Consider the following 16,448-nt stretch of genomic DNA (forward strand, 5'->3'; position numbering starts at 1 on the left):
TATTTAATAATAGAAAATTTTGACGATAATATACATGATGGAATCAATTTGTTCTCTAACTTCTTTGTCCCGTATAAGAATTTTTCTCTTCGGGATTCACATCCTGCACCTTCCTCCCCTTATATTATATTAGTAGAGTACCAAAATTAATTATTCTTCGTTCTTTAAAGCTATGAGTTACGTTATAAAATCTACTTTCAACCCACATTTTCTTTCAAATACTTCATTGTAGACTTCATTGAAGACAAATACTTTATTGTAGACTTGTCTACTTTTTACATAACCATCCATCTTTCAAACAAACTGCGGGAGATGCCGCAACAGTAACTTTTAACGGAGTCATCCGCTAATGTGCATTTCAATACAACAATTTCAGAGTGTAAACATCATTTGCTTTGACAAACCGAATGATTTTTACATTCTGAAATTGTTGAATTGAAACCATCCATCTCTTAATCAACTCTCCCACATCTCCTTTGGGAGTGGATTTTAGGGAAACTTTATATTTTTATTATTCTTGGGAAATTGTATTTGGTGTGAGGCTAGAATTTTGGCTTCCCTCGCCAAAGGTCCATGCTCGAATCCCGACGGAAGCAAACTTTTTCACTGGAATTCTGAACTCTCTTAAGTTCTCAGTGGTGAGCACATCAAGACTATTGCTTCATTCCTAAGATTAGATCTTGAACTTTTTGACCCCATTTTGCGTCTCATGAAGATAAGACTTTTGCTGACTCCTAGCCTCATCCCTTTCCACTACCTAGACCACCTAACGTACACTCAAACTCCCAAATGACCACTGTAATGTAATTCTTCTCCACCGCCCAAATAAGTTCTACTTTTCCAAACCCATTGGCTAAGTTTTTCTTTCTTTTTAGATCGTCAAAGGGCTTTTAACTGCCTTCATTTTAGTAACCAGTTACTTAAATCAATATAATTAAATCTAAAGTAATTACGGAAAATTACCAGCTGAATTTTTTTGCTTATCGCAATTTCCTTACCTCATGCGAGTCAGTGATTTGTATCGCGAGTCTAAGTTGTCAGATTTCAGTCTGCATTTGACGATGAAGAAAATCTATGAGATTAAGTATCAGCGTATTTACTCTAGTGTAATCTATAACGCTTTACATTACATCCATCATTATAGGATAATGTTCTTATAATAAGATGTCATTTGTACTCTCCAATTTATAATAATTTATTAAATCACTCTAAGTGTCGTTTCTTTGCTCAATATTATTCCTTACCTCATTCCGTAACAGCTTTTCCAGTGATACATTTTGCAATTCTTCGTCGTATGCCCCTCCTACTACGACCATTGAATCCAATATACTTCACAGGTAGGCAAACTGTTCAATCTGCTCTAGTTTAGTGTTTCACTTAACTTCCTTATTTTTTGAAAACTGCATAAACTTTTGCTTTTTTGCATTGATTTTTATCTCAGGTCTAGCGCACTGACTTCCGCTACTTTCAGCAGTTCTTGCAACCCTTTAATTGGCTGAAAAATTGAAGCTTGGCCATTCAAAAGTCCTATTTCATTGGCGCAATTATTATTGTATTATAGTGGACTTTAGATGTCCCTTTTTTGAAATGACCCTATTTTTATTCCATGGTACCTGCCCCTCTGTCTATCTCAACCTTTTCTCATGAAGAGATCTTGAACCCTGAGCTTAATAATGTCACTTATCAATAGATTAACGATATCATTCTGCCATGGTATCGTCATTCCTTCCGTCTAAGATTTCTGTTTCGTTCGGGGCAGTATAATTAAGTGTCTCCTGCCTTAGCTCCGAATGATAGCAACCATTTACTGTTCCGCAATCTCAGTGCCTGCCAATAACCTTTTATCCTCCTTCTGCTGTTTGATTCTTCTCCAAATGCCTCTTTTGAGGCTTTCTCTACTTTTCCGTCAGACTTAGAATTCACTTCACATACCGCACTCCTGGGAAAGAAGAAAGCGATAATTTCGACCCATAAATAGGGAACGAAACCTTACTCCCTAATGGCTGAGTCCCTCTGGGTTCTCAAGGCTTACGTAAATCCTAAAAATCCCCGCACGAAATATCTTGCTAAGGATCGGTCCTGAAGTCTTAAGAAATTCAAACACCCACGAATGTTTATCTTCTTGCGCGCAATGGGTTAAGAATGAAATATGTCAGTAGCCTTTTATGTGATTCACGTGTAACATCTCATTTACTTTAAATTAACAATTCACAAAAAAAATTAATGGCTTTCTTAATATTTATCGGTAATCATAATTGAATAAATATATGGCCGTATTTATAGTTTCGTAGCTCACTAATTTTAAAAGGTAAACAAAATTTGATTAATTTTTATTCATCATGAAATTCTCAAGTAAAAGTAAATTATTTGTTTCCTGTATCGTAGTTTGTATCTAAATCATTTTTGACTCTTATTCTTTGATCTCTTTTTCATCATTTTTCAAAATCAAAAACTGTATAAAAATATTAACAGGAACACACCAATTTACCTCGGCCTGGAAAACAAAATAAACGACATTTAGATTAGGTTGGTACAACAGTGAGACCAAAGAGCAGGTTACCTCCGAGAGTTTTTTTTGATTTTTGAGGAAAAGCGTACACGGACATGAAATGATCCGAACACATCCGACGTTTCTGTTAAATATTATCTTTGAATGTACAAAAATATTCATGAACCTTCAAAGATTTTAATATGTCATACAAAGATACTGAAAAACAATATATGAATAATTATAAAATATGGCCAAGCTTCCGCAAACAATGGGAAGTAAATTTAATTTTATAATAATGCTCCTGCCTCTGTGTTCTTGTCATTTACTCGTAATGTCGAAAAATTCAAAAAATAATTTAATTCTTTCGGTAAGATAAATGTATATTCCAGTGAGCTGTTTTTTTCACCGTCTGCCCCCCCCCCCCCAAACGCTGGATTCACGCTGGAGAATGCAGAATGTATACTTTGACTTGGGGCATGCCTTAGATACGCAACTGAGATTTCTAAATTGCATCGCTAGTGAGCCATGGTGATTTTTTTCTATATAATAATATATTTTACCAGCATAAAAATAAAAATAGTGGGTTGCGGTAGTCCACGGGGAGATAGTTGGACCACTGACCGGACCCGGGTTCGATTCATAGTCAAGCCTCTGTGACACCTGCAGCTCTACCCTAGCTATGTGATTTTTCGGGTACCAGATCTTCATGGGAAACCTTAACTCTACCCAGGACCCCCATCCTGATGTGTGAATTCCACACGCCGTCAGGATTGGTACATGGTGAACACTGCCATTACCTGCCAAACCGACCTTCGGGTTGATGTATGTTTTATGGTTTCATCACAGTCAAAGAATACCTATTCATATTAACTGTCCACTACTTACTCTAAACCACATACAGCCAAGTATTTCAAAGCCCCTTTGGGCCTGCGAGTAGGTTCTTTTTTATCTATGAATTCCATTGCTGTAAATTGCATCATTAACCATAGTAGTTGAACTATTTACAAATAATCCAGACAGCTTTCCTATGTAATTGTGTCATCAGGTTACAGGTGACTTACTGTGTTTATGGTTACATAAAAATAAATGAACAAGCAAATAAATTTTTTGAGTAAAATAAAAATATTTTTTCACAAAGTAACATTAATAGATACGATTTGAGGCCTGTATTTTTACAGAATCAGGGGTCATAGTCATGGTTTAGTCTTAAAAGAAGTAATTAAACCAAAGAGGGTTTTAGATTCCCTTAGTGTTGTCTCACTTTCTCTTCAAGAGATTTTTTAATTTCCACATATCCCGTTTGATGGCGATTAATTAAAACCACCATAAACATACTAACGCGTACAATACTTTAGTATTTTAACTTACTCGCCATTACGTTGTTGTCTGGTTTTAAACTTTGTCTCACCTGTTTAGGGTATCCATATACGAGGGATGCTCTAAAAAACCTTGCCGTAGATTTTTCTTTTCATAATTTATTGCTCAACGTTTTTTAATATTATTTTTTAACTAAATATGTACTATATAGGTGATAAAAGTTTGATTGGTTGGCTGCAGAATTGCCGCAGCGACACCTTTTTCTTTTTCCTTGTTAGGGGGAATATTATCAGTTCACTTTCGGATGTGTTGGAGATGAAACGTGAAACTGCATTGAAATTTTGCTTTCGCCTTGAAATCAGCATCAGCCAAAGTGCACGAATATTCTAGAAGATTTGGAAGAGATTCTGTTTTTCCTTATAGTAGAGTCAAAGATTTAATATTTAAAGACGCTAGGCAATCAATATATATTCAAATTATTTTAATAATGTGGACCGAAACATTTTAAATAAGACATTTGTTCGTGGTAGTTTCCGAGAAAACCACTAAAAAATCGTAATTATTCCTTAGAAATCAATGTAAAGTGTGCTCTTTGCAGTTCAGATGTAGCTTCATGTGACATTTTTTTTAAATCCGCATGTGAAGTAACATCCTCGCGTAAATCATTTTTCACTATCATAAATAGACACAGGCGAGCTTAAATTGTTTCAAATTGCAATGACAGACACAGTGGCTATACTGGAGTTAAATCAATAAAACATGGATCACAATAACATTGCTCATTACACGGGTAATATGACATAAAATATGTTTCCATAGTAAATTTAGTGATTGTAACGAATGTAAAAGTATCATCATTTTGTACTGAACAAGTCTCGTCTTATTCATTATCTAAGTTTTTCTCGTGAAAATTTCGTTTAAATCTGCATTTATTTATTCATTTTGGGTGTAGATTCAAGCCAAATTGGCTAAATATAGAGGGATGCAGTTCTTTTGAGGTTGTTGGACTTATCGAGAAATCCACACAAAAAGGTAATACGAACATGGTTTGATTTCATAAATTCCTGAATTCCGAAATTTTTTCAATGGAATAACATTGTTGGCTGAACAAAAAATATTGCCCGACCCTTCCCTATGAAGTAGAATCGTGAAATAGACAGCATTAATAATAAATGCAGGGAACTTATGAATGAAGTTAAGGATACCCTTAGAAAGGTTGGAAGTTCAATGCCAAAGAACTTGGAGCCTCCCTCATAAAGTGGCAAGGGGAGAAGAAATCCTTTCCTGGAGGCCAGATGATAGGCGTTCGTTGATGAAATTTTCATGGATATTCAATGCAGCATAGTTGCGAGTTGCGCATAGCACAGTAGTAACTTAAATATTGGAAGAAGCGGTTTTAACTCCAAAGTAATTTGGATAGATCATAAATTCTCAATAAAAGATGTGCGGTAGCGCGATGTTTTTAATAAACTTTAACTATCAGTACTGAAATAAAGGAGATATCGGGATTAAATACACCAGGATGGTGTTAGGTAGAATGTATTCCATGTATCCCTTGTTGTACCCCATTAATAACAATCAGTCTTTGGCGATTTTTATACGAGCCTACGTGCCTTGAGTTTAAAAAAACATTTTAAATCATGCGAATTACGTTTTCTTAGAATATTTGCATGTTATTACCTGTTTTTGTTTTATAATGAGTCATTTCAAATCAAAATTTCATTTACGGCGGAAATATTTACAATAATTAGTGAGGTGAGTAACTTTGCTAGACGAAATCGTCACCTACAAAATAGTAAATGTTACACTCTTATTCTCTTGGGGTTGATAAACGTTTTATCAAGTTATGATTATGATTCCTGAAAACCGTGTTTATCCTTCGTAATTAACTTGCACTAAATGTTTTCATCCACTACAAACGTTCCTAACCACACCCCATATCGGTTTATGGGTAGATGAATTACTTTGAAGAAACTTTCAAAACATTTTCTAGAAATAGAACGAGTATATTCCATTTCCTACCCATGGGACGATATTACGAGATCTTGTGAAAAATATGTAGGAATTTTTCTGGCTTTCAGAGATGATTAGCCTGTTTTTATGTAATAGTAATTTTATTTCACGCTACTCGATGGGTGGTGATCCTCGTAGATCGGAAAATAGAAGGGAGCCTCATACTGTGAGTGCCACCGCTAACGTTGGATCTGTTTAATTAAAAAAAAAAATAAGGTGTAGATAAAGTTTGCCTTCTCCTACTGAGAACTTGGATTATCCCACAGCTGAATGTATTATGATCCTATAAAATGAAGGTAATTCCGTACTATTAGAAATACAATTCCAATGCCATTTCAACAAAATCAACTCCTCCTGCCTGACCTCGGCGTAAAGAGGGTGGAGTTCTCGCATGCTAACCCGTAGGTCGCGAGCTCGAACCCTGTGTGGGTGTCTCTCCATTTAAGATATGAGCGTTCTGCAACATCTTTTTTCTTCCATCTTCTTTTTCTATGCTTTAAGATGTCGAAGGGGAATGATTCAATCACAAGAAATACATTTCCGACTAATTGGATTATTATTTTTTGCAAAAGCGTCCCCGCCCGATGTTTTAATCCGTCTCACCGGGAAAAAATTCGCAATTGCTCCTTTGACAAATTTTGCAGCGCGCAATAGCTTTAATTTTATCTCAAGTTCAATTAAAAAAATACGTACTCATTCCAAATTGCGTATCATCCCACCCCATAGGGTTTTCTTCCCGCAAAACGCTTTGAAGCTCTCCTCTTGAAGGCTCCCAAGCGTCTTCGTCCTTGTCCTGATCAAGCCCCTCGTCCCCTCCCAGGTGCCAGCCGGGTGAGAGTGCCGCTGCCAATAAAACGCCTCATCGCTCCGATTCCCTCTCTCTTCCTTCTTCCACCCGCATCTCCTGTAGCCGATCGTTCCCCTGCCTCCTCCGACCGACTCCCGCCAAAAACTCTCCTCCCCGACGCACGGCTGAGCGAAACTGTTTGACGCCGTCGAGAGTTCTCTGCGGCTTCACCGCCGAGATGGGGTGGGACCCGGAGGGTGCGAGGTGGATTGGAGTAGGTAGCGAACAATTCGCCGTACTTTGATCAAGGTGAATGATGGCACTTGAAGGTTGACTTTGTTCCCCACTTCCACTTCTTTTCCCGCACGTCACCGCTTGTACTCGCATCAACAGCCGCCAACAAGCACAAACAGTCGCTCTCTTAGCTTTAAAGCTCTCCTCAGCATTTACTCGTAAGCGTTGTGTGCGAGCATTTCATACCATCAGGTGTAAATTGTTTTGTTCCACAGTCATAACCCAAGAAACAGCTTTATTATTATGCGATTATTTTGTTCATATTCCTTTCCTTCTTTGTGTCGTTATCTTTTGTACATGGATGTGAAAGGGATGTAGTATTCCAGTGGATAAAGTACTTGGCTGCTGGTAAAAGAGCCAGGGTTCTCTGCACCCCCTGAGCTTCAACCTAATATGTGTGATATTTTCTGGTACTTTATCAACCTAGGCCCAACAAGAAAACTGAGTGGCAAAGGGAAATCGTGTATTTGCATAGAGAAAAGAACGGACCCTGATACGCTGAATATATGTAAATTTCACATATTATAAGTTTCAATTCGTGGTATGCTCTACTCTCCCTACATGTAGATGATTATTTCAATTTTTATTTCGCATGGAAAACTGTGAAATAAATATAAAGGAAGCAGTCAGTACTGGCTCATATAATCATACGTGAACGGAAAACCTTTCTTAATTACACTCAATGTGAAGTATATTTGAGGAAAAACTAACCGTAAGAATTGGAAACCTTTAGTTAGGCAGGGAAAGTAAAGGAAATATTAAAAAAATAAGATAGAATGTATAGAATCAGCCATCCACATCCAAGCAAGTAACCAATGGACAATAGTGTATTAGTCAATAATGATTAGAAATAAATCTTCTCTCAAAATAGCTTGGCAAACTAAAGTTTTGAAAGATGCATCACATAGCACGTTTAATGGAATATGTTCAAACAATATGGAACATTCAGATGCAAGTTACATTTAGGATCCACAGATAATTTTAAAACAGGAAACATCATTATTAAATCATGCACTTTTAGAGTTATAATTTGAAAACAATTAAACAGCCATACATCCATCTACATGCATATATTTGTTTATTATTGTGTAATTGGCGTCCTCATGGAAGTCTATTGATTGAACTCTCTTTAGAAGGCAAAGGAGGTAGGAGAATACACAAAAATGGGCCTATTCACGTTAAAGATGCCAAAAGAGTAAGTTTAACATTGAAATTGACTCTGTAAACTACCCTGCATATGCGGTGGATATTTTGCCACAAATTTTGGGACGCTGAATGTAGTCACGCAGGGTATAGTGTGTCATATATTAGTAATAATCTCTTGTTGGCCATTTATAAGTACACGTATTATTTTAAATATTTTAATTAGGGGTTTATTAAATGCTGCACGTTGATGGGATCGGGTTATGAAAATAGTTTAACCTTATATAGTTAGAGGAATATCATAAGCGTAAAGAAAGGTATCAGAAGAGGTTAGTTAGTCATAAATCATAACTACTTTTTCTCTTTGCTCAACGAGTGCATCTAAAGAATGCCAAGATTTGATCAATTTTGTAATCACCCAATCCGTTTAATCACATTATGACTGAGGACATGGGTGATAAATTTGAAAAAAATGGCAGAATTCGTATATTATTATTGCAATGAAAGGTTTTTATTTAAGGTGCAGTTATTAATATGGATCCTGATTTGTATCAACAGAATGGTTTAGGAAATATTGGTGCTTTTGTATATTTTCCAGAATTCGTCTATTTACTCATTTTAGTTAAATGTTGAGAAACGTGATTTTTAAAATATTTTAAAAATATTTATAAACTGAGTAAACAATAAAATGATCGTAAATTCTAAACCGTCAACTTGAAAATCGTTTCGTGCTATAACATATTTAGCGCCGTGTTGCGAAGGTTAGCGAATACAATGATATTATAATAAATACCCTGATGTTTTAAAGGAAAATAAACATCAATTTACGCGTTTTCGTATCTATGAGACTAATGGAAATTTAGAGCGAACTATGTATGTAATTTTCTTCCGTTGTAGACTTATTTGAAAATTTAAATGGAGGAACCATATCATCAAAATGCGGAATGAAACATTAAACACATACAACACATATATCAATACGTTTACCCTTCATTTCGCGAGAGTAGACTCCTCGCCTTTGAAGAACAGCTTCGACAGACAAAGGTTTCCTGCAAGTAGAATCGTTTGTTTCTTTTTAAAAACACTTGACCGGGTCACCAAATAAATTTTCAGAGAAAGTAGAAATCAGGTGGTTCCATCAACAGTACTGCAAATGAGTGGCTAAGAAATGTCTTAGAATATGAGACAGTAAAAACGATCCATGCATAATTGATTTGGCATCAGATTGGTAATAACTCCGTAGAAAGTTGCGTGGGCTACTAAATACATAACAAGCCCTTGCGCCATTAAAAAAAATGAGAAGTTATGATAAACCAGTGTGCATCCATTTACTTTCATTTTCATTTAGTTACTTTATTAGAAAAATAGAGAATACCAAGTTGGATCAATGAGATATGTAATAGTCCGCTGATTCCAAATTAGCTGGTTTTTTCTCATGAGTACGTTATTAACAAATTACTGCTGGTTTTGCGAAATCCTTGAAACACTAGCTGAATGTTAAACCAATTTCTTGGCCTAAAAACATCTTTTGCTTAGCAATATTGCTTTCTTTAGATGTGCATACTCAGTAGCGACAGAGACATCTAAAATTTCTCCCCTTACCAGCTAACTTGAAATTCTCTTAACTATCGCGGCAAGCTGTTTAACTTCAAGTGTATTGCTTTCATATTTCCTTTGATTTCATCCCACCCTATTAGGACATCATTATTGCTGTTTAATTGTATGTATAGCACGGATATTTTTTTCATTATCAATTGATATAATGGTAAAAAACGTGACAAGCGACATAGGTGTAATAATCTTACGGTTATTACCTTACCCTGTCAACGCTTCTGGAACCTGAAATCATATTAAACCGCAGAGGTTGGTGAAGAGCTTTTTTAGATTTTCCTCAACACAAATACCCAAAGAGGGGCTCATACTTGTGACATTTTAGTCATTAGATAGTTAGCCACCAAATGTTTCCATTCAAATCATACTTAACCGGAATGAATATGGAATACCATTTCGTACATTTTTGCAATATTATTCCCTTCAATAACTGGAGTGCAAGTGCACTGTTCACAAACATGTCTCCACGAAAATTGTTCACGAAACTCTGTTCTTAACACTGGTACGGGAGATGAAATGTCTCCTCGAGATCTAATGCTTGTGATGCTCATCCGTTGATTTATTTAGTAGAATATCCTGCTCTCGAGCCTATTTTTTGCATTATTCAGGGAAACAGAGTGTTATTACTTAAATTTTTTACGCCCCCACGTAAAAACTTGAGTCGTTTATTTAGGAGATTTCGAGAAAAGGAGTGATATTCCTCGAACCACTCTTCTCTTTTAGTCTCAATGGGAGCCTTCTCCATTTCCTTACCCACCCGCGCTTCCTTCCTTCGGCGCCCAAACAAAGAAGGCCGTCTTCGCGTCCACCCCCTCCCCATTTTCCTTCCGTTTACTTATCCCAGAGCCCCATCCTCCTCTGCTCCCCTCCCACACAAGTGAGAGCGTCAAGGCTGGAAGAATATCCCTTCCCGCTTAATGGCGCTTTGCAAAAATACGTGTTAAGTATAAAGTGGAGGGAAGGCTTCATATTTTCTAACCGATTGCGGGGCGGAGGAATACCGTCCCATGAGGTTCGTAGGCCATCCCCTGCTAACGCGACGTCCAGGCGTCATAGCCGCCAAGGCGTCGCGTTTCGAGGAAAAATATAGGATGGGAAAGTAGATATTTGGGAGCACTGAGAACTAATTCCACTGTAGGTCTTCTGTGAGATGTGTAGAAATCGTGTTTCTATTTTCATCATTGAGGATTCAGAACAATGCAAAAATTATAAATGATTTCGATCTTACAAGCATTTTTCATATTCCCTTGACGGACGGGAAGATAAGTATCTTTTTATCTTAAAGTGTATTAATCGATAATTAATATATATGGTAAGTCGTTTTATGAAGAATGTGAAAGGAAATTTGAAAAGCGTTTCATTTTCTAAGACTTTATAAAAAAATTTCATGCATTTAAAAGCTTGCTCATACATGGGCATCTTTAAGTCCATCTCAACTGTTACATTTCAAAAAAAATATGCAAAATTTATGATTTTAAGATTTTATCGCACTTTGATTTCCATTTCTCTCTATATTTTAGATATTTGACCCTCAACACGAACTGTAAACCCGAGAATAGATTGATAGAAGCTCTCTTAAAGTCCAAACTATCCTATTTTCTGGCAATACCTTTATTCCCTCATAGCTTTTTGCTCCAAATTATTCTATTGTTCTCTCATAGTTCATTCTTGGCCTCCACGTAATTTTTCAACTCCATGTGCCCTTCGATTCTGGGCTGCAGTAAGCTATTGATCATTACGGGAAATTGAATAATTTTTTATATCGTAGTTAATTTTTAGTTTATTGTGGTTCAGGGAGTCAGGTTTTGTCTTTTTGGGCGAGTCTATGTTCATGAAAAAATTTCCTTAAATGGGATGCTTCCAAATATATGTTATCGTGTCTTAGGATGTGTCCTAAATAGTGTCCTAGTGTCTTCCAGAAGCTGATTTCTTCAACCGCTGTCGAAGTACTTCTTCATTTGTTACCTTGTGTATCCAATTTATTTTCATCGTTCCTCTGAACCAAGAACTTTGATTTCTGCTATTTTTATGCAACTGAAGAAAGCTGTACTTGTTGATGTCATTACGTGTGTCGCAGACTTTAGAAGTGGTCTAAGATCTTTTCCGAGAAAAATTAGATTTTCATGCAGCCATATATTTATTTCACATATCCATTTTTAGTGGTAAAAATGTAAACCTTAGGGAGACCTTCTTTTTCCCTAAACCACAGCTGCTCTCAAGCGCAATTCTCTTACTAAGTCGAGCACTGCGTCCTCATCCTCCAAACACCCCCATACTCGCGTCACTATTTGGAGGCAGACCCAGTAAACGGGCGTGTTTGGGAATTTTGATGAATGGTGTCTGCTACCAATCGCATTACGTGAAGGGTAGCTGTCTCCTGGCTAAGGATAAAGGTACCAAGTTGCGCTGCCTAATCTGCCAACGTTTCCCCCCCCTGTGCTACACCCTTGGGTGTGCGGAGTGAGTTTGAGATTAAAAGAAGGTAAAAAAGATTGAGGATATGCAAGTATGACTGGAACTCTGTTTACCGCAGTAACGCAGAACACCGCGTTGGATGTTCACGGTATCAAACTCGCTTCCGCGCTCTTCTCCATATGGAGGTGTGAAATGAAATATCTAATTATGATGTAATGGAAGCAAGTTTTTATAAAATACAAATACTTTCAATAAAATCAATTTCATTTAGAGAACAGACTATGTTCCGTAAGATAAAAATACCAAATTCATATAAAATACTTATGATCATGGGAGGCGAAAGGAATTAATATTGATTAAGGGTTTGTTATGGAGTTTCCGAAACGTAGGCTTTGAAGAAAAGCATAAGAACTTGTGAAATGTAGCTATTGATAAGTTTGAATATAGATAATGAACCGTATTCACCATTCTTATTATTGAGTCGGATATTACAGGGGAAAAGGAAAAATTTGAAGATGAATAATGTGGATTGAAGAATGTGGAGAAGGATCATACTTCAAAACACTGTGAGGAAATGCCACGGAAGTAAATTTTTACAGAGTCATGCGCTAATATTTATTGAAATGTAACAATTTCTAAGTGTAAAATCATTCTCCTTAACTGGGATTCGACCCCGGATACCTCGGAGTTAGCCCGAGTGCTTTAGCAAGTTTAGTTACCTATTACGGCGGCGACCTATTACGCTCCTAAATCTTGTGGGTTGTTAAGGAATAAGATATTTTGACGAAATACCTATTTTCTAAAAATTTGTGATATTTTTATGATAAAATACCATCATTTAAATTTACACTCTAAAATTTTTTTTCATCGAGCATGATTCCGGCATTAATTTCGGTTCTTGATGACGACACAAGTTATCAATACCATTAAATGTATGTATGTGGAGTAAAATATCCGTGAGAATATTCCAATTTTATTGTTTTCTAATGAATATCTAGTGGACTTCTCATACCTTAGGTTTACTATGCATCAGTATTTAACCTTGCACCTAGTATTTAAACATAGTGTTCCATGAAGAAAGCTGAAATATTACTCTCGTCTTAGTTAACGTTTTCTTTGTAGGACTCTTATTCGAAATAAATGAATCTATTAATGTGAATCAGGGGTTGTAGACCTATTTCATGATATCGCGCCGTCTTTTGAATGCAGTCCAAAAATGGAGTGATCCAGAAAAGCTTCGCAAGATATCTAAGCTTTGAGATCTTTGGAGAAATGTAATTATTCCACGAGACGGACGCTGACGTGAGTGAAGTTCATATTAACCCGTCGGAAAGGTCCTGGAATCACACCACCATTTCTGCTGGCAAATGCATATAGTGGTGAACTCTTAAAGGAAGGTAAAAGCTAACATGATTCTCAAAATAGTCGTCATTCCATTTACATAGTGGTGCTTCTAAATCACGGATCAATTTCAGTCAAGATTTTGTTGAATTAAAAGAAAATCAACGTCATATTTCACTGGTAGTCATTACTTAGTTGTATTTTGTGTGACTCTTTAAAACTGCTATTCGAGGACTCGGTTGAAGAAAAGGTATTCAATGATTTTGGGATTATAAACACTAATATCATTCAACCTGAATTTACTTGGTTTTTTATAATCCTCCACCCTTATTTTCACATTCTTTAACTTGCTATCATTTTCCATAATTTTGGCAATGTACTCAGATTAAAATGTTAATAAAATATATTACCGTTCGCTAATATGGAGCATTATGTCCTTAAATGTGCGTTTTAACCTTACACCGGATCCATTCCAATTTTTGTTTATGGTACATTTACAATGCACGATTGGGAGCTCAGAGATACCACTGATCTGATTTGGCTGATCTGACACCAAAAAATGTGTATGTTGGTGTGAACAAATTTTGCGATATACATATGTAAGAGTGACGCCACTAGTCTCAAGTTTGGTAAAGGTATAGGTGGGTACTTAAATGAGCACCTATGCGGGTGAAATTTGTTCACCCAACCCGTTTTTGGTCACACCTTCTCCGCTCCAAAATTTTCAGTTTCCTATGAAATCATACCGTTCAGAACGGATGTTAGTTTTACTCGTTCAAACATTCTATCGCGAAAATATTTACGATTTTTAATCGTTCGGTAACACAGGAGGTTTGAAATGGCGGAGGAGATAGGAGGGAGGTATACATCTCTCCGTGAAAAGGCTAAAGGATTCGCCATTTAACCTGACCCTCGTCAGCCTTCGGTGTTCAACTCGACTCGATCCCAAGAGAAGCTGATGGGATCTCATTTTCACTCTCCCGCGACTGGAGTTGTGCATGTCCTCCGCCGATGCCGCCCGTCGTTCGCCGTACGGCGAATTTCCCAGCGCGTCTGCAACTCCATATATATGTATGGGCGCATACACCCATATGCGTCGGTAAATGATCGAAACGGACGGTGTACGTGATTCCCGCGGACGGACGTGTATCCGAAAGCGTGGCGTGTGATTAACGGCTTGAAGAGGGAGTGAGATGGATACGGCCGAGCTCATTCTGTCCTCTATGAATACGAGATCAGGAGAAGAGATTTTGATGCGTTCTTCGTCGCCTTCTTTGCCAGAGTCCTTCGCGGGCGCATGTCACCTAGTCCGGAGATGACGTGAGATAGGTTGATATACTCACATTTTTGGTCTAAATTTCTCTCCCGCGATTAGAAAAATAAATGCGAGTAGATAAGAACTGATAACAAAACTTGAAATAAAATGTCCATTTTATAGCTCCCACAGTCAAATTAGAAAATTATCTCGAGAAAATCATTCTTCAGTAAATTTTTACATTCGAATTGGATGTACGATACAAAATACTCGTAAATACAAGATTAAATTATCTTTGGTCAGAAATAAATGGTTTGCCGAAGCATTGCACTGCTCTCGCAATCACCTTTATATGTATTGCTTACCTTTCCTTCAAGTCTGTCAATGTCTCATATGCGTTGATGTATGTCTACTTCAATTGAAAACTTCATTAACGTGGTCATATCAAACAAAGTGGGCAACGAAAAAATCTTCGTTTTGAGCTGCAAACTCTAAACTTGAAGACAGTATCTAGAAATGTTGTATCTTAAATTTTAAATACTCCTCATAGCATAAAGACAATGGAGGTTTTAGTATTTTTCCTATGAAGAGATCAGGTGTTAAAATTTTTTCAGCGATATTAACTTTAGTAGAAGTACTGGAGAATATTTAATTTTCACCTATAACGGTTTAAAAAATGAAGCCATTGAAAAAACACATTAAAAAATGTATGTAGAGCATATACAATATTAAATAAATCCTTCATTTGCCATAGCCAATCGGCTGTATTGTTTCATTGTGCAATGTGCGTCTATACATAAAATCAAACTAAGACCGTTATATCCATCTTTTTCATTAAGTCATAGGAATGAATATCGCATTCTTCCGCGTAGTTAAGTAAGAGAGGATTATACGAGGGTCATCCGGAAAGTAGTACCCGTTAGTGCCGCATGAAGTGCTGACGACGCGAGTAGCCGCTGGACGAGGTCAGATAGCTTCAGTGGCTTGTCTGCCTTCTCTGAGCCAAGTTGCGTGACGCTAGCATTGCCTGTGTTGTTTCTGTGATTGTTTACAATGTTTAAAAAAATTGAGAACGCCGCCAGTTGTGAAGTGAGGGCAGTGATTAAATTCCTCAATGCAAGAAACGTTCGCCCATGTGATATTCATCGCCAATTAAAGGAGGTGTATGGAGACAATGTAATGGACGAGTCGTCTGTTCGGCGGTGGTGTCGCAACTTCAACATGGGGAGGGGGAACACACACGACGATGAGCGTTCGGAGAGACCGTCTGTCATTACAGACCAACTGGTGAGCTCAGTTGACGAATTCGTGAGGAACGATCGGCGCGTCACAATTGATGACATCTGTGAGCATTTTCCCAATGTTTCTCGAACAATTGTTCATGAAATTGTTAAACACCATCTGCATTATGCAAAAATTTGTGCAAGATGGGTCCCTCGCGTATCTCAATGAGCTGGTGGCGAAGGACTATGCAGCAGGAATACAGAAACTTGTCACACGTTATGACAAATGCCTTAATTTGCTTGGAGATTATGTTGAGAAGTAGTTTAAAGTATCCTCTTTCAAATAAAATTTTTTATGTTTGTTAATATTTACTTTTGTGTCTTTATTTCACGAACGGGTACTACTTTCCGGATGACCCTCGTATATGTTTAAGGTACGAATAACAGTTTTACGCTCCATTCCCTACAGCACCAAAATTTCTCTCCTTGAAACGAAAACTTGGATGGGAGAAGCACTTCTCCCCTGGCATTTAGGTATGTGAATTTAATCCCTCTCGG

At 37.1% G+C, this 16,448-nt stretch overlaps 1 protein-coding gene across 2 annotated transcripts in view; it reads right to left on the reverse strand.

The window, feature by feature from the left end:
• Tk (Tachykinin) overlaps positions 1-16,448 on the reverse strand; it is a 556,450-nt gene that overhangs the window by 204,506 nt on the left and 335,496 nt on the right. The window contains exon 2 of one of the 2 annotated variants that reach the window (XM_071595118.1): positions 9,033-9,094. The exons of the other annotated variant lie outside the window; for it this stretch is intronic. Within the exon in view, the coding sequence (XP_071451219.1) occupies positions 9,033-9,039 (7 nt within the window). The 5' untranslated portion in view covers positions 9,040-9,094. The remainder of the gene's footprint in view (positions 1-9,032; positions 9,095-16,448) is intronic. 2 annotated transcript variants of the gene reach the window in all.

The sequence above is a fragment of the Hetaerina americana genome, unplaced genomic scaffold, assembly GCF_022747635.1.
Source record: "Hetaerina americana unplaced genomic scaffold, ioHetAmer1.1.p SCAF_7, whole genome shotgun sequence".
In the NCBI taxonomy this organism is placed as follows: domain Eukaryota; kingdom Metazoa; phylum Arthropoda; class Insecta; order Odonata; family Calopterygidae; genus Hetaerina; species Hetaerina americana.